Here is an 18,084-nt window from a genome sequence, read left to right as displayed (position 1 = left end):
TTAATGTGATCCACCAAATCCTGTACTCAGTGCACTGACCAACAAAGGCAAGTATACCAAATGCCTGCTTCACTACCCTGACTATCTGTGACTCCACTTTCAAGGATCTGTCAACCTCCACCGCGAGGTCTTTGTTTAGCAACACTCCCCAGGATCTTTCCATTCAGTGTCTAAGTCCTGCCCTGATTTGCTCTCCCAAAATTGTACCTATCCAAATGGCATAATTGTACTGCCTCCACCACTTGCCATACATACACACACCACTTTGTGTGAAAACATCCCTCGGGTTCCTTAAATCTTTCCCCTCTCTTCTAGTTTTGGGCTCCCCTATAATGGGGGAAAAAAAGGACCACACTATTAGTGTCCCTCACTATTTTATAAAGCTGTATAAAGTTTTTACTGCATCATAGAAATGTTGCTCACATTTTGAAATACTTTTCCCTTTTAAAGTAATTTTAATTATGCAGGGTATTTTTCAGCGTTCAAAGTGGCCCTTATTCATAAATATTCACAGTACACATAGTCTGATAGCTTTGAAGTGCTTGGTTTTATGCACATTTGTAGGAAACATGAAATTGCTGTGATATGGTTACACTTGCACCCTTGACCCTCCACCGAGTGACCTTTAACTATTTGATTCCTATTAGTTGGTAGGCAGCTTAACAGTGCAGAACGTTACAAGTAAACCTGGTTGTATTCTCAGTTATAATCACAGAACCACAGATTTGTTAAAGCACCATTTGGCCCATTATGTCAACACGAGTTTTATTGCCTGGTGCCAATCTCCTGTCTTTTCCCATTTTTATCCAAATAATCATGCAATACCCTCTTCAGTGTCTCAGTTGAACTTGCTGCCATTATATTTCCAGGCTGTATGTTTTATACCCTAAAAAATTTTTTTTAATTGCCTTTGCTTCATTTGAATATTGCTTTAAAGAGATTCATGCACAGATACTCTTCGTGCAGGTAGTGATGGATATCAGTTAAAAGCAGGTTTTATTACGTAGTTCTGATTTCCTGAGGTTTAGTTTTGTCCACAAACATCTTCTGGCTGAAATCAGCTAACTAGTCAAGGTTTTGGATTAGAACTAGAACCTTTCCAGTCTATAACACTGAGAAAATGGGCGGCACAGTGGTTAGCACTGCTGCCTCACAGTGCCAGAGACCTGGGTTCAAATCCTGCCTCAGGCAACTGTCTGTGTGGAGTTTGCACATTCTCCCCGTGTCTGCGTGGGTTTCCTCTGGATGCTCCGGTTTCCTCCGACGGTCCAAAAATATGCAAGTTAGGTGAATTGGCCGTGCTAAATTGCCCGTAGTGTTAGGTAAAGGGGTAAATGTAGGGGAATGGGTCTGGGTGTATTGCTCTTCTGAGGATCTGTGTGGATTTGTTGGGTCGTAGGGCCTGTTTCCACACTGTAAGTAATGTAAATCTAAATCTAAAACAAATTGACTTCTTAACCAGCATGTAGGTTTGGCAGTATGTCAATTTCATCATTTTCTTCCAGGATTACACTGATTTTTTGAAATACATATATCCAGTGTTAATTCCAGTAGACACATAGGTTTGATGCAGTAAAACCTATTGGGCAACTTCTGAAGTATGTGGTGAGAAGCCACTTCAGTTCAGTTGAGATTAATGCCATTAACTTGGAAGAACTGGAGCTGTCAATTTGATTTGCTGGCAATGGTGAATGTTTTAAAAGCCTGCAGTTATGATAAAGTATTGCATTTTAACAATTGATCCTATGTTTTCAATTTGTATTTTGTGTTTCTAGAATCTGTAATTTATTTAAGGTAGGTCACTTCATCAAAATATTCTCAGCATCCTTACATGGAACATGCAGCAAGGTCCAGAAGAATAATATATCCAAGTGTGAGCATGCTTAACACATGGTACAAATGATCAGAAGTGGAAACAGGGTTTCTCTAAGTCACAGTTACTTAAGAATGAATTAAATCTACACAAAGCTGGAGAGTTGTAGGGTCTAATTAAAATTGCTTATCTATTCTTCGCAGAGTTCAAGATCAGAAGGAGCCAAGTAACTAATTTTACATGTATTTGATATAATTCTCTGGATTGTAATGGAACACTGAAATGACACAGTAAAACCTATTGGGCAACAATGTATTTAATGAGTTCACAAACTGTTACAAACAAAATCTATATTTTATTCACTTCACAGTTTTGAAAGAGTTTGAGTCAGCAGTTTGGAAATATAAAATAATTTTAGGTCATTTTATAGGACTTTGGTTACCTCAAGGAATGCCAGAAATACAATAAAGGAAGTAAATTATATTTAGGGAGATAAATTATTTGTGGCTGGTCCCTGTTTCAATAATTACATTTCACATTATACCGCTTTTAGTCCCAAGGTAATCTATTTGTATACCTGCTGGAGAAACTGAATTATTAAAACTTGTGTTGGTGGTTTTTACGTGAGCAATTCCCAATTTTCCTGATCCTTTTCCATTTTTGAAAGTTAATTTCAGAATCTCATGCTCTGGCATTTTTGCCTGTTTGAAGATATGTTGTAGTAAAAAGTGAGGTCTGCAGATGCTGGAGATCAGAGCTGAAAATGTGTTGCTGGTTAAAGCACAGCAGGTTAGGCAGCATCCAAGGAACAGGAAATCCGACGTTTCGGGCCAGAGCCCTTCATCAGGAATGAGGAGAGGGTGCCAGGCAGGCTAAGATAAAAGATAGGGAGGAAGGACTTGGCGGAGGGGCGATGGAGATGTGATAGGTGGAAGGAGGTCAAGGTGAGGGTGATGGGCCGGAGTGGGGTGGGGGCGGAGAGGTCAGGAAGAAGATTGCAGGTTAGGAGGGCGGTGCTGAGTTGAGGGGACCGACTGAGACAAGGTTGGGGGAGGGGAAATGAGGAAACTGGAGAAATCTGAGTTCATTCCTTGTGGTTGGAGGGTTCCCAGGCGGAAGATGAGGCGCTCTTCCTCCAACCGTCGTGTTGTTATGTTCTGGCGATGGAGGAGTCCAAGGACCTGCATATCCTCGGTGGAGTGGGAGGGAGAGTTAAAGTGTTGAGCCACGGGGTGGTTGGGTTGGTTGGTCCGGGCGTCCCAAAGGTGTTCCCTGAAGCGTTCCGCAAATAGGCGGCCTGTCTCCCCAATATAGAGGAGGCCACATCGGTTGCAGCGGATGCAATAGATGATGTGTGTGGAGGTGCAGGTGAATTTGTGGCGGATATGTAAGGATCCCTTGGGGCCTTGGAGGGAAGTGAGGGAGGAGGTGTGGGCGCAAGTTTTACATTTCCTGCGGTTGCAGGGGAAGGTGCCGGGAGTGGAGGTTGGGTTGGTGGGGGGGTGTGGACCTGATGAGGGAGTCAGGTGCTTGAAAACAATTCTATTGCTGGTAATGACCCACAGCACCTTTATTACTTTTCTGAGCTGTTAGATTTATTTTCAATCTGTCACATTGGCACTGTGATAGTGCAGCTCAACATGATGGATGATGATTCAAGTGTGAAGACTGGTCTTTGTCTCCAGAAAGGACTTTATGGTGACCACTTCTAACAGTACAGTCATATACAGTTGCATCTGCAACAAGTAGACTGGTGATGGTGAGATCAAGAAGGCTTTCTCCTGTTGTTAGTATCTTGATGACCTGTCTGAGACTCAGTATGACAGATGTTTTTCGGAGTTTGTGCAACAGTGGAAGTATTGCCACTCTTCATGCTTGGCAATCAAGTTTCCACTGAGTACATTTTAGCGAGTTTTGAGAAGATGTGTAGCTCCGGACAAAGCCTCATCCGGAGGTTCACTGAAGATGTTACCTAGCATGATGATGAAACATCTGAAAGTGAACATTCCCGCTCAGCGAGCAAACCTGTACCCAGAATACATGTTATTTTATTGTGGTTCTGTTCGCCGAGCTGGAAGTTTTTGCTGCAAACGTTTCGTTCCCTGGCTAGGGAACATCATCAGTGCTATTGGAGCCTCCTGTGAAGCGCTGCTTTGATGTTTCTTCCGGTATTTATAGTGGTTTGTTCTTGCCGCTTCCGGGTGTCCGTTTCAGCTGTAGTAGTTTGTATGTGGGGTCCAGGTCGATGTGTCTGTTGATGGATGTTCTTGCCGCTTCCGGGTATTAGTTTCAGCTGTAGTGGTTTGTATATGGGGTCCAGGTCCATGTGTCTGTTAGTGGAGTTTGTGGATGAATGCCATGCCTCTAGGAATTCCCTGGCTGTTCTCTGTCTGGCTTGTCCTATGATGGTAGTGTTTTCCCAGTCAAATTCATGTTCCTGGTTGTCTGAGTGTATGGCTACTAGGGACAGCTGGTCGTGTCGTTTTGTGGCTAGCTGATGTTCATGGATGCGGATTGTTAGCTGTCTTCCTGTTTGTCCTATATAGTGTTTTGTGCAGTCCTTGCATGGTATTTTGTAAACTACGTTAGTTTGGCCCGTGCTGGCTATTGGGTCCTTTGTTCTAGTGAGTTGTTGTCTGAGTGTGGAAGTTGGCTTGTGTGCTGTTATGAGTCCTAAGGGTCGCAGTAGTCTGGCTGTCAGTTCTGAGACGCTCCTGACGTATGGTAGTGTGGCTAGTCCTTTTGGTTGTGGCATGTCCTCGTTCCGTGGTCTATCTCTTAGGCATCTGGTGATAAAGTTGCGTGGGTATCCGTTTTTGGCGAATACCTTGTATAGGTGTTCCTCTTCCTCTTTTCGCAGTTCTGGTGTACTGCAGTGTGTTGTGGCTCTTTTGAATAGTGTCCTGATGCAGCTTCGTTTGTGTGTGTTGGGGTGGTTACTTTCATAGTTTAGGACTTGGTCTGTGTGTGTTGGTTTCTTGTGTACCCTTGTGGTGAATTCTCCGTTGGGTGTTCTCTCTACTAACACGTTTAGGAATGGGAGTTGGTTATTTTATGGCCTTGCTATTTTCAGTGTTTTTTTCATGTTATGTTCATAAAATGTGGAGTACTGATCCATGAGCTGAGAGATAAAATAATAGTAATCAGCAGGGATCACCTTGTCCATATTTGACACGATGAACCAAGAATTTATGGATTTTGTGCTCAATGTTGGAGACACCCAGGATGCCCCTGCCCCTGCACTTCCACTGTATACTGCTGTGCTACTGTGTTTGCTGGATCTGTCCAGCCCAGAGGGACATAACATACCTCGGGATGGATATTTCTGGGCCATTAATTGTATGTTCGGATTGCATGAGTATAAATCTGACAGGTGTTTGTTTGACAAGTCTGGGGCAGCTCTTCATTTTTGGCACCAGCCCACAGTTGTTAATGAGATTGGAAGGTTGACTGGACAGATTTTGCTTGTCGTTTCCGGTTCCCTTTTCCTTTGTAACTCTTCTGTAGCAATTTGCTAGAACTTTTCAAGAGTTGGTTAAAATTCAGTTAAGTTTTTTGGATTGGGAGTTATGTGCAGAACAGGCCAAGTAAAGACCCAAAGGACATTCATGAACCAGGCAGGCTTTTAAGACCATTAATAGGTTAATGACAGCTTTTCTTTTGAGACGCGTTTTTATTTCCAGATTTTGTCATGAATTGAACTTAAATTCCATGGTGCAGTTTGGACCCCTGTCTTACTAGTCAGTAACATTGCTAGTTGTATGCTATCTGCTAAAGAGATTGATTTATAAATCAATGTGGCTAATTTTAATACAGAATCAATAAACAAATATTAAAAGAGTCAGTTGTGTTTTCTTTCATTTGTTCGTGAGATGGAAACGTCACTGGCTGGACCAACATTTATCACCCATCCCTAGCTTCCCCTTGACTGGAGTGGCTTGCGAGAGCAATTTCAGGAAATAATTAAGAGTCAACCACATTTCGACTCTCATATGGCTGTACCAGCTAAGGATGGGAGATTTCCTTCCTTAGAGAACTCAAATGCTAAATAGGTTTTTAGGACAATTGATATCAATAATAGTCACCATAATTCCAAATTTTTATTAAGTTCAAATTTTGCCATCTGGCACGGCAGGCTTCAAACTTATATCCCAGAGAATTAGCCTAGTAATTTGGATTACTAGTCCAAATATTACCACTACATCACTGGGGTCTCCTATTGTCCATGTAGGTTTCAATTTTACTACCCTTTGTACAATCTTTGTTCAACTGATAAGCAATGAAGTGGAAATTGACATTTCTAACTGACAAATAAACTGCATGTTGATTTTAAGGGAATCCTGAACTAGGACTTGAGTCCTTTTGTGCTTCAGATTTCAGGCTTCCCCCATTTGAAAAACAGTCTACACTTATTCTTCCTATCAAAGTGCATAACATCATACTTTACTACATTGCATTCCTACTGCCATTTTGCCCACTCTTCCAGCCTGTACGTGTCCTTCTGCAGCCTTCCCTGTCTCCTCAGCATTACCTGACCTATCACTTATCTTTGTTACTATGTTTGCAGTTGACAATGTCCTCAGTTCCTTCATTTGAATCATGATTGTGTAACGTGAATAGTTGTGGTCCCATTAGCTGTGATCCTGAAAAGACCCTTTTATCCCCATTCTGTGACTTCTGCCAGTCAAATCTTCTATCCATGCCTACACCTTGCCTTTAACATCATTAGCTTTTATTCAGCAGCCTCTTTGTGGCATCTTGTTATCTCCTCAAAGACGTCTCACAGGTTTTCAGACGTTCCTTTTGAAAAATTGTGTCTCAACTGTATTCCACCAAGCACTTCCAAGTATTCCACAATCCCGTCCTTGGTAAGGTTTTACGGTCTCTTGCTAATGACCGAGGTCAGGCTAACCAGCCTATAATTCCCATCTTCTGCTTTCCTCCATTCTTAAATAAGTTTGTTATGTTAGCCAGTCCTCTAGAACCCTTCCTGACTCCAGTGATTCATAAAAGAAGACAGCTATTGCCTCCACAATGTTCTTCTCCCGCCCTTAAAACCCAAGGGTGCAGTTTTCCTAGTCCAGGTCATATCGACCTCTAAACCTTTCAACTTCCCGGTTCCTTCTCCTCTGTGATGGCCATTAGTCTCCCCACTGAAGGTTTGGTATGTTACTCATGTCTTTATCAGTATACACCTATACAAAGTATCTTTTCAGTTCCTCCATCAGTTCTTTGTTCCCCATCACTTCTCCTTTGCCCTCATTTTCCACTTGTTAACTTTTTATATATCTAAAATGACTGTTCGATCATCTTTTAAATGACGAGCTGGTTTATTCTCATGTTTCATCTTCAAACCCCCCCATATGACTGTTTTTAATTATCGTTTGCTAGTTTTTAAAGACTTCCCAACTTCCCAATCCTCTGGCTTCCCACTAATCTTGACCACATTGGATGCTTTTTCTTGTGCTTTTATATCGTCCCTCTCAGCCATAGTTGCCTTATCTTGCCCTTAATATGTTTCTTTTTCCTTGGGATGAATTTCTGCTGTACTTCCCAAATTATCCCCAGGATCTTTGCTGTTGCAGTTCCAATGTCTTCCCTGATGGACTCATGTCCAATTAAGATTTCGCTGCTCCTTGGATGCTGCCTGAACTTGGATGCTCTTCTAGCACCACTAATCCAGAATCTGGTTTCCAGCATCTGCAGTCATTGTTTTTACCTCGTTTCCAATTAACTCTAGCCAACCCTTCCCTCACATCTTTGCAGTTACCTTTTACTCTATTGTAATTGCATCTGATTTCAGCTTCTCCCTCTCAAACTCATTTGTGAATTCTATCATATCGTGGTCATTGCCCCTTTAGGGTTTGTTCACCATAAGCTCCATAATTAAGTCTGCCTCATTACACATCATCAGTCATGTCACATCATCAGAATTGCCTGTATCGTTATGGGCTTGACCACAAGTTGCTCCAAAAAAATCATCTCAATCATTCCACGAGTCCCTTTTCCTGGGATCGACTGCCAGTCTGATTTTGTCAGTCAACCTGCAGGATTGAAGTCTCCAGGATTATTGGGATAGTGTCTTTCTTACATGCCTCTCCTATCACCTGATTTTGTTTACTGACTACTGCTCCTGGTCCAGTACATAACTCCCATCAGGGATGTTTTTCCCTTGTAGTTTCTCAACTCTACCCACACAATTCTACAACTTCCAACTCTTTCACTTTGAGCTGTCGATTTAATTTAGTGTCTTACTAACAAGGCAACCCTACCTTTTCTGCCTATATGCCTTTCCTTTCAATAGATTGGATATTTAGTTCCCAACCTTGATTCCTTTGCAACCATGTCTCTGTGATACCCACAATGTCATACCCGTTAATTTAAATCTGCGTGATAAGCTCATTTATCTTGTTTTGCATTTGTATTTTGCATTGAAGTACAACACCCTCAGTCCTGCCTTCACCACCCCCTTCTCATATTTGCTCCCTTATCTCATGTGCCAGAAGTTAGATTCCTGATCCTTTTCAAAGTCTGTTCTGTTATTTGTTCTGTAAAATAATTCTGAGATTAACTGCTTGAGATTTACTGCATTTGGAAGGAGTTGTTTCTGGCTTGGATTATCCAGGCCTCATTCCTGCACAGATTGGAATGACTATGCAAAAGCAGCATAGCAGCAGATCTGAGAGAGAGAAGCTTTGAGGTCCAAAAATCATGTTTTCAGGCTTGACTTCTTATTGACAAAAGTTTTTATTTTTGTTTTCTGACAACAATACTTACATTTTTAAAAAAATTTTTATATCTAGGATAGTAAACTTAGAATTGAACAAAGACCGGGATGTGCAGAGAATCCATGGAAGTGGAATTAATAGCCTTGACATTGATCCTGTTGATGGAAAATAGTAAGTATATCCACTTATCTATACTTATGTGTATCTGCAGGCATATTTATAATTGCTAATACCATCTTGTGTAGACAAACAGGAAGCTGGAAGAGCACGGCAAGCCAGGCAGCATCAGGAGCTGATGTTTCAGGTATAAGCCTTCTTCCTGAAGAAGAAATAGCCTTGAAATGTTGACTTCTCCAACTCCTGATTTTGCTTGGCTTGCTGTACTCTCCTCTCCTCTTGCTTGTCTACTTTGGATTGCAGCATCTGCATTTTTTGTCTCAACACAATTTTGTGGACTATAATGACTTAAGTGACTTCAATGTCTCTAGCCCCTCCTTCCAGATTCAAATGCAACTTGCATTTTTATAACTGTTTTAATACACAAGGAAGTCTGAAGGTGCTCAACAGGAGCAGAATATATTAATATAAAATTGAACCACTGAGTGAGATAAAGGACAGCCAACAATCCTTACAACACAAAAGGAAGCCATTTAGCCCTTTTCTGTGTTGGTTCTTTACAAGTGCTCGACTAGAGTCATTCCTCCTCCACCAGCCCATTGGTTAAATGATCAGAAACTAATGAGGCTGAAGACCAATAGTCCTGTGGATTGCAAGGATTTTAAAGAAGTATCTACAGAGACAGATTACTACCAGTGCATCTATTATAAAGGATTCTTAGATTCTGGAAAAGTCCCAGCTCAGTTTTCCCATAGAGCACTCATATTAAAAAAAGAAGAGCCAGTTAGCTGAGCATCTGTCACTGGAAAGATGTTAGAATCTATTATAATCTATTATAGCAAATCATTGAGAAATCCATAGTATGATCAAGCAGAGTAAGAATGGCTTCATGAAGAGGAAATCATGACCAACAAATTTATTAGAATTCTTAGAGGTTACAGGCAGGATAGATAAAGAGGAACCAGTAAATGCAATAAATTTGGAATTCCAAAAGGTGCTTGATAAGTTACCTAATTAACAAGGTAATAATGAGATAAGAGCCCATAACGTTGGGGGTAATGAATTTGCATGAATGTAGGATTGTCTAACAGAAGAAAGTTAGGATAAAGGGGTGACCTTTTCAGAACAGCAACCTATAACTAGTGGAGTGTAACATCGATTAGTGTTGGGGCCACAATTATTATCAGAACTGGGTGGAAATGCAAATAGAGTAGTAGTTGTAACAAGGTCAGCTAACTGGACATCACAGAATGAGTTCTGTGATTAGGGCTGGTAATCGGGGGAGCGAGCTGACATAAAAGTGTGAATGTCAGAGAAATTGGGCCTGTGAATGTCTGACTCAGTAAGAGGCGGTTCTAATGTCATAGGCTATGCAATTTGTGAATAAAAGGTGAAAGGTGATGGGATACTGGCTTTTGAAGAGTTACTTCAATTGTTGTGGGGAAAATCACCAGTCTCTGAGTCAGAGTTGGGGTTCAATCACAGAGTTGATTGCACAAGGAAATATTGGAGCTCTGGGGAGCGAAAGACACCAACAGCATAGTGGTCAGCTGTGATTCTTCTCTCGGCCCAGAACACTAGTCAAGATATTTTTATACATCTTGTGATACAGTAGGTCAGTGATGAGATTATTGCCTTTGTAACATGGTTTGCTTATGGTAATCTTTGCAGAATCTTTGATAGTTTCAATACAGTCATTGTCATTTTCAGCGTGGTTGTTGTTAGTTTCCGCGCAGACACTCAGTTTCAATGTCTGCGTGGAAGTCCATTGCTCTAGTAATGGGCACTGTTAGCATTTCTATAAAAGGTGTTGGCTAGACCAAGACATTTTGGCAGGCAGTGTACGTTACTCGTGTATTCTCTTCGCCCACCTGCCTTAAACTAATCAACTGGGCTAGAAGTGCATTGTGCTGGCATTCTGATGGCCCCAGGCAGTGTCTATATTTGCCCTGCTGTCTCTCTCCATATTGTGGTCCAGTGGCCATCTTATGTGTCAAGTGGCCAACTGATGGCTCAGCAGCCATCTTGTATGTTTGTGTGCCGAGTGTCACCCTGCCCCGTGCCATCTCCCACTTCACAATGCTGAGGAGAGTAAAGCTCGATCTTGAAGCAACTCTCTTGTAGCAGTCGTTCTGAAGCTGGGGTATTTCAACATGCTTCTGTTTGGGAAGTTTTACTTGTTTGATCCTGACATCAAGGACTGGGCCCATGACATTTGAAAAACAATGAGTAATTCTCCTGATCGCCTGTAGATCTGCAGCATTTCCCATGAGGAGCCTGAGTTTTCCTGAGCTGCCAGATACTTAAACCTTTCAAGAATTAATTGACGTAGTTAAGGAATATTATGATTCCAAGTCATCTTTAATTCTGTCTCTTTTGTACGGCAAATCGAGAACCACAGAATCCATATCAGGCTTTTTGACTCAGTTATGACATCTGACAGAAGCTTGTGAATTTGGTTTAACTCCCAATGAAATGTTTAGAGTCCACCTAGTATGTGAGACTAATGACATGACTGCAAAAATGCCTACTGGCTGAAGCTCAACTGGATTTCACCCAGGTAATATGACTGAAAATGTGGCAAATGGAACATGTGAGTTGCAAGGTATTCCAGTGGAAGTGGACACCCTCTCCAGTCTGTCTCAGCTTGTGCAATGTCACTTAAGTGCAGGAAAGTGTGTCGGCTCTCTCAAGAAATATGAGTAACTCCAGTTTGGCCCACAGCAAAACCCTAAACAAAGCCAAGTCTCAGCTTCTTCAGGATCCTGCGCAGTAAGACATTGTAATTTTCAAAATGCAGATTTGAGACAGGGGCAGAGCCTTACTAGATTTGAATGGAATAAATTAATTCTTAGGCCAGTATACAGGAGTGCCTCATGGAGAGTTCATCTGATTTGGAACAGTTACATTGTTCAGCAACATCCAAATCAGAGCCAATCAAAATAAATATCTGGTTCAGTGGTCACCTGATTCAATGGGATGATACTAGCATGGTGTTATCAGTGATCACAGAACCAGTTTTTGATAAAATAAACTCCAGCCCTTAAAATTGTGTAAGACGTCAATTAAGCTGAGAACCTACACCTGGAAACCTTTGCCGATTAAGGGTGTAACATCTATTCCAGTCTCTCATAAGGCAGCTGATTTGGTTATCGGTGATTCTAGTAAAAAGCTCAGGCCCAAGCTTAATGGGGTGAAATTGTTTGTGAGAGATTTACCTAGATTTTTCGATTAGAAAATAGCTACCTGAGTGAAGTTTTAATTGAAAGATTTCCAGGAATGTCGAGGGATTACCCTGATCCAAAGTGAACTTACATGTTGACCAGGAAGCAATCTTCTGAGTCTGCAAGCCACGGTCAGTGCCATTTGTATTATGAGCAAAAGTGGGAGCAGATGTCCAAAGACTGGAAAGTGAAGGAATCATCGAACCAGTCCATTTTGTGGAATGGGCAGTGCCAGTATTTGAAGCCCGATGGGTTAGTCTGCCTTTATGGGGATTTAAACTGACAGTAAGCTATTTTGTACAGTTGGATAAGTACCCAGTTCTCATATAAAGTGTTTGATGCAAAGCTGGCAGGAGATTTATCTTTAAACGAAGCTTGATAGGAGACATGCTTATTTGCAATTGTAGTTAGATGGGGTACTCCGAAGTATGGTACTATTAATACCCAGAAGGTCCTGTACCAAAAAAATGAGCCTGCCATTAGGTGTTTATCAGCCTGTTCAGTTTTTCAGTGGATGATGGAGACTATTTTGAAAGGTCAACCTCAGGTCGCTGTTTACCCAGATACTGTCCTGATAACAGCAAAAAACAATAAGGAACACTGAAAGAACTTGGATATAGTCCTAAGGCATTTTTCCAAGGCAGGTGTACACCTATGAAGGGAAAAACGTGTGTAACAGGCTCTCCCAGATAATTTGCTTGGGCTACCGAGTCAACAATACCAGGTCACACCTGTTGGAAGATAAAGCGAGCACAATCAAAGATGCCCTGGTCCCCATGTCTGTCCCGGAGCTTAGGTCATTTCTGAGCGTGGTAAATTATTATGGAAAGTTCATACACTACCTGGCATCCATCCTAGCACTATTACATCAACTCTGAAAGAAGGGCCAACCTTGGAAATGGTCCCATAGAAAGACTCTAACTTTTGATGAAGTAAAGTAACAACTACCGTCCTCTAATATGTGGCACACTATGGTCCCAAGAAAGATTATGGGAATACCACCATCTGCAATTCTCCTTGAAGTCACTCACTATCCTGACTTTGAAATCTATCACTGAACCTTCATTGTCACTGGGTCAAATCATGGAATTCTCTCCCTAAGGGAATTATGAATCAATCTACAGCACGTGGATTATACTGATTGAACCAGGCAGCACACTACAATCTCCATGGACACTAAGTGCTGGTCAGTCGTTGGTGCTCTTGTCTCACAAGTGAATTAAAAAATGTTACGGTGGCTTGTCGTGCAACTTGTTGGTATTTCTAGGTATGTAGTGGTAATGTAGTTTTAGGTGAATGAAGCAATGAGTTTGAAAAGTAATGGTTAAGTAGACCAAGTGATTTGCTACAGTGTATGTTGTATGTGGTACACACAGCTGTCACTGTGCTTCCATTGTGAAGTGAAGAAGGCATAAACACAAAGGGGAAATGGGCAGTTTATTGGTAGTAATATATAGAAGCGTAAGGTGATGCATTTTTACGAGAAGAATGAGGAACTGCAAGATAGTGAAAAGTATGATTCTAAAGGGATCATGGGCATGGGAACACAGCACAAATCATGGCTGGAAGCACAGCAGATTGCAAAAGCAGTTAATAAAGCACATATGATTCTGGGTTTTATGAATAGAGATGAAATATAAAAGTGAAGAGTTAGTGGTGAACTGCTGTAAAACACACCTTTGCCCTCAACTGGAATATTGTGCCTCTGAACTCCACATTTCAGCAAGGGCGCCACATCCTTGGAGAGGGTACAGTGAAGCTGTGCAGGAATGAATCCAGAAATGACAGATTGCAGTTAGATTAGTACGAAGAATAACTTAACGAAGCTGGTGTTGTTCTTAAATGTAGGGCTGGGAAAGGGTAAAAATTGAGGATTCTAAATAATGTAGTTGAGAAGAAACTTTTCCCCTTGGTTGAATTGTTAAGAATGTAATGAGCTTAATTTAACCTAACTGGCAAAAGCATTTGTATGGGATGAGGAAAACCCTTTTTACACAGCTTCTGCTTTGGACCTGGAATCTCGTTCCTGAGAGTATCATGGAGGCATGTCCTGTCAAAGTTTTTTTTAATAAGAGAACTGGATGGTGATCTAAGATGAAAATGATTGCTGGCCAATAGGGAAAGAGAAGGTTGTAGTACCAATTAAGTAGGTCTTGCAGAGAGTGAGAGCAGGCATGAGAGGTCAAATGACCTTCCTCTGTGCTGTCACCATTTTATCATCATCATAGAGTAAGTCTACTGAATCTTAACTTGTGGATTTTAACTTTTCTCCGATGTAGTATATTGCAGTTGATTGTCCTTCTTGAATCTTGTTTCTGCTTCATTTAGCATGCTGTCCGGGGGATCAGATGGCATAATTGCAATATACGATTTGGAGAATGTCACTAAAAAACTACAGTATACGTGCAAGGCCATTTGTACAGTGGGCAGGTAGGAAAAGTAAAATTCATTACTTTCTCAATTCAGCACTGTGATTATCTTTGGAAAGGAAATAGTGAATGAATTATGACTTGCATATAATGTGTTAAAAGGTCCCATAGCCATGTGCACAAATATAGCGTGGAGACTGTTCAGTGGTATCCTTGTGACACTGGCATGTTTACATCCAGCTCGTTTGATAAAACTTTGAAAATATGGGACACAAACAGGCTTTTGGTAAGTACAAATACTTGCACCATAAAATTATATGACAATTCCCTTCGTGCGTAAAGCTGTTTTCATAACTAGATATTTTTGTAATTTATTGTAAATAATGTTTCAATTTTGATTTTTATTTTTCTCTCTTTCATTCCTAACCTGTGAACCCACACTGGTCAGGTTCAGTGACTACCAGTAGATCGTTGATCTCTTAACTACATTTTTTGGTCTCATGCAGCAATAGTCAGGGAGACAGCTTGACTTTAAAAGTTGATTGCTGATCCTGATCTTGTCCACTTCAATGTTCTGTATGCATCTAATTATGTGCATCTAACAGTGTCACTCAATGGTGTTTAAGAGTGCAAGTTTTGGATGATCTGCAGTTTAAATTTTAAACAGTCAACGAGGCACAATGATCTTCAAGATCTGATGGAGCTAAATTTTTGTCCTTTATGTTGTTTATGAAGATAAATTTACATGCAAACTCCTCCCAACAGGTTAATGCATAAATATCCTGGCTGATGTTGGACTGAATTAAACAAAATAAGAACTCAAATTTGTCCTCTAATCTGGTGCTATAATCACGAAGGAAATTAACACAACTTTTGAGTTCTAACTGCTCATGTCTTGATTCAAATTTTATCACACACCTGTTGAAACTTCTACATATTGGTATTGTAAGAGAGAAGTGAGGAAAAGTGTAGAATCATGCCAAATACAATTGCTTTGCCAATCAAGTAGGTTGTATGCTTCAAGATCTCTTTGTTATAAACGATAAGTAGTGAGATGAATCTGCACCACTTGCAGAGTGGAAGTAGAAGAAAATCACTTGGTAGGTGGTCTAATGAGAAAAGACTCTTGTCTTAAGTAGCATGATTGAGTGGGCTAATATGATAGATATTGTTAGAGAGTTCACGAGGAACACTAGCACCAAGACAAATATTTAAGCGATCCACCTCTGCACCCAGCAACCATTATGGCTGCTCCAAAATGTTTTCCTGAATTGACTGGCTCGACTGGTTAGTGGCTGCCTCTCGAGAATGAAGATTTTTGTCTTTTCTGGCATCTTCTCCTGAGGCAGCAAGGCTGAGCTGGGCATTTTTCTAACTTCCAAGAGCTATCTTGAAGAAAATCCAGGCCATTGTCTCCAACCCAACATCTCAAAAATCAGGCTTCAACTCCCATGTGGACAACCTTCAATAGAATACTGACTGGCATGGCTGTTGAGGCCACCTGATGGATAGCAGGTATCCCTGAACATTTCCTGTCTGTGACTGTGGAAGGTTTCTCTCCCTGAAATCTTACTAAAGAAGAAGGTAATGCAAGGCAGTTTTAAACTATTATTGTAGGATAAAATTGAAAGTTATTTGGAGCAGGAGGAAGCAGTCACTGATATGCTAATTGAGATGTTTGACGCTTTTGCTGCGCACAAGGTCACATCACTTTTCAGCCCAAAACTGAATAATAACCAAGGCCAATAAAAGACCGTTCCTTTGGAGCTCTTGCTCGACTCTACTTGTGTTTGCTCCTTCACAGATTTCTCTGATCTCGCTAGAATCTCTCACAACCTGTCCCTTTTTTTAAAAGCTTTCTCCTCTCTCAATACTCTCTTGTTTCTTTATAGATGCCTTTGTTCTTGCGATACTGTTTCTAAGCCTGCCCCTTTGTAGCTTTATCCACTCTGGTTGTAGTCTCTTTCAGCTTGGCTCTTCATAGCTTTCTCTGTGCTTTCTCCCAAGTCCACCTTAAGGTTTACTTGGACATTGGACTGAATTTTTTAACAATGTTGTTTTCAGCAAGATTTACAGAAAGCAGTCCACAATGACCCATGTCAACTTCTCTCTCACCTCAGAAGCATAGGAACAGGAGTAGACCATTCGACCACATGAGCCTATATTCCCATTAAGTGAGATCATGGCTGACCTATACCTGACCTCTGTGTACCTGCCAAACCTAACCCTAACCCGATCTCAAATTTAAAATTAGCAACTGATCTGACATCACCTGCTGTTTGTGAAAGGGAATGCCAAAGTTCTACAATCCTTTCTGTGTAAAAGTGCTTCCTAACATCTTTCTTGCCTGGTTTGGCCCTAATTTTCAGACTATGCCCCCAGTTCTAGAAACCTTTTATCAGTGGAAATAGTTTATCTTTATCTGCTCTTCATCTAATTAATTATGCACCTGGCTCCTTCTATGCTTGGCTCATGGAATCATGCGGCAGGAGTGATGACTTCTTTACCTTCCCCTGCCTGTGTTGCTAAAATGTAAAGGTGCAAGCCAAGGAGGATAAGCCTGAATGTGGGCAGGATGCTCTTACCGGGCCTGGCTGTTGAGACCAAATGGCTAAGTTTTCCAGGTTAACAGAGGAAACCACAGAGCAGACCATTTTCATCCCTACTGCTAATGTCTTGACTGTGGTTAGACATCGTGGAAGGACAAGGAAGAAAACATTGTTAAAATTTAAGAATAATGCGAAGACTATGGTGTGAATAATTGTTTTTCTGAAACTCTGTTAATTTTTAAGATCATGAAGTTGGTTTGTAACATTTTAAGTTTTCTTGAAAATAATCACAATCTTGCATTACATTGAATGAATGAAAATTGGCCATATTTATGCATATTTTTACTGACAGTTAATAATTTATTGTTAGGAATTTAATACAAGACTAATTTGCTTATTCTACAGCCTGCTGAAGTGTTCAGCTTTGAAGGAACAGTTTACTGTCATCATATGTCACCAATTGCAACCAAACACTGCCTGATAGCTGGTTAGTATAACAAAGTGGAGGATGCTGCATACGATCCATGTATGATATCGAACCTTCTGTTAACATATTTCCAGTAATAACCTGTGACTGAGGAGGCACCATAGATCCACAAACTAGGTTTTAAGCATTTACTTGGAATAAATAAAAAAGCTAGTCAGGGAACAATTGTTGAAGATTTTAATTTTGGAGAAATTGAATGTGATAATGTGTTCACTGATGAAACAGCACAAAGAATTTCTACAGTTGATGGAAAGCAGTCTTCTCACCATAAAATAGTCGAGGGTAATGACCTTTTGGGTTGATGGAGTGAGTAATAGGCACAATCATACCTCTAACATAGACGTGTGCTCAACTTTAATTATAGTGATTGTAATGCAACCACTTGATGTTAAAGGATTTGTTTTCTATTCACTTGTGGGCCATAGGTGTCACTGACCAACATTTATTGCCATTTGCTAACTGCCTTTGGGAAGGAATTGATGAGCTGACTTCTTGAACATGCTGTAGGTTGACCCATAATGTCCTTAGGAATGGAATTTGACCCAGCAACAGTGAAAGGATAGTGATTATATTTCCAAGTCAGGATGCTGAGTGGCTTGCAAGTGGTGGTGTTTGCATGTATCTGCTTCTTTTGTCCTTCCAGCGAGACGTGGTCTTTAGTTTGGAAGAAGCTGTCTAAGGATCTTTGAATTTCTACGGTGTATCTTTTAATTAGTACAGATTGCTGCTGCTGCTGCTGCTGCTGCTGAGGATCGGTGGTGGAGGGAGTGGATGCTTGCAGATGTGGTGCCAATCAA

The 18,084-nt window shown here is 40.9% G+C and overlaps 1 protein-coding gene across 3 annotated transcripts in view; it reads left to right on the top strand.

The window, feature by feature from the left end:
• Positions 1-18,084, top strand: part of ercc8 (excision repair cross-complementation group 8) — an 86,322-nt gene that overhangs the window by 2,305 nt on the left and 65,933 nt on the right. For all 3 annotated transcript variants that reach the window (XM_060823668.1, XM_060823676.1, XM_060823661.1), the window contains exons 2-5: positions 8,617-8,712; positions 14,211-14,312; positions 14,414-14,537; positions 17,206-17,287. In XM_060823668.1, the coding sequence (XP_060679651.1) occupies positions 8,617-8,712; positions 14,211-14,312; positions 14,414-14,537; positions 17,206-17,287 (404 nt within the window). The remainder of the gene's footprint in view (positions 1-8,616; positions 8,713-14,210; positions 14,313-14,413; positions 14,538-17,205; positions 17,288-18,084) is intronic.

This window comes from Hemiscyllium ocellatum, chromosome 1 (assembly GCF_020745735.1).
Source record: "Hemiscyllium ocellatum isolate sHemOce1 chromosome 1, sHemOce1.pat.X.cur, whole genome shotgun sequence".
Lineage (NCBI taxonomy): Eukaryota > Metazoa > Chordata > Chondrichthyes > Orectolobiformes > Hemiscylliidae > Hemiscyllium > Hemiscyllium ocellatum.
The sequence above is the reverse complement of the archived record's forward strand: the minus strand, read 5'-3'. Positions and strand labels throughout refer to the sequence as shown.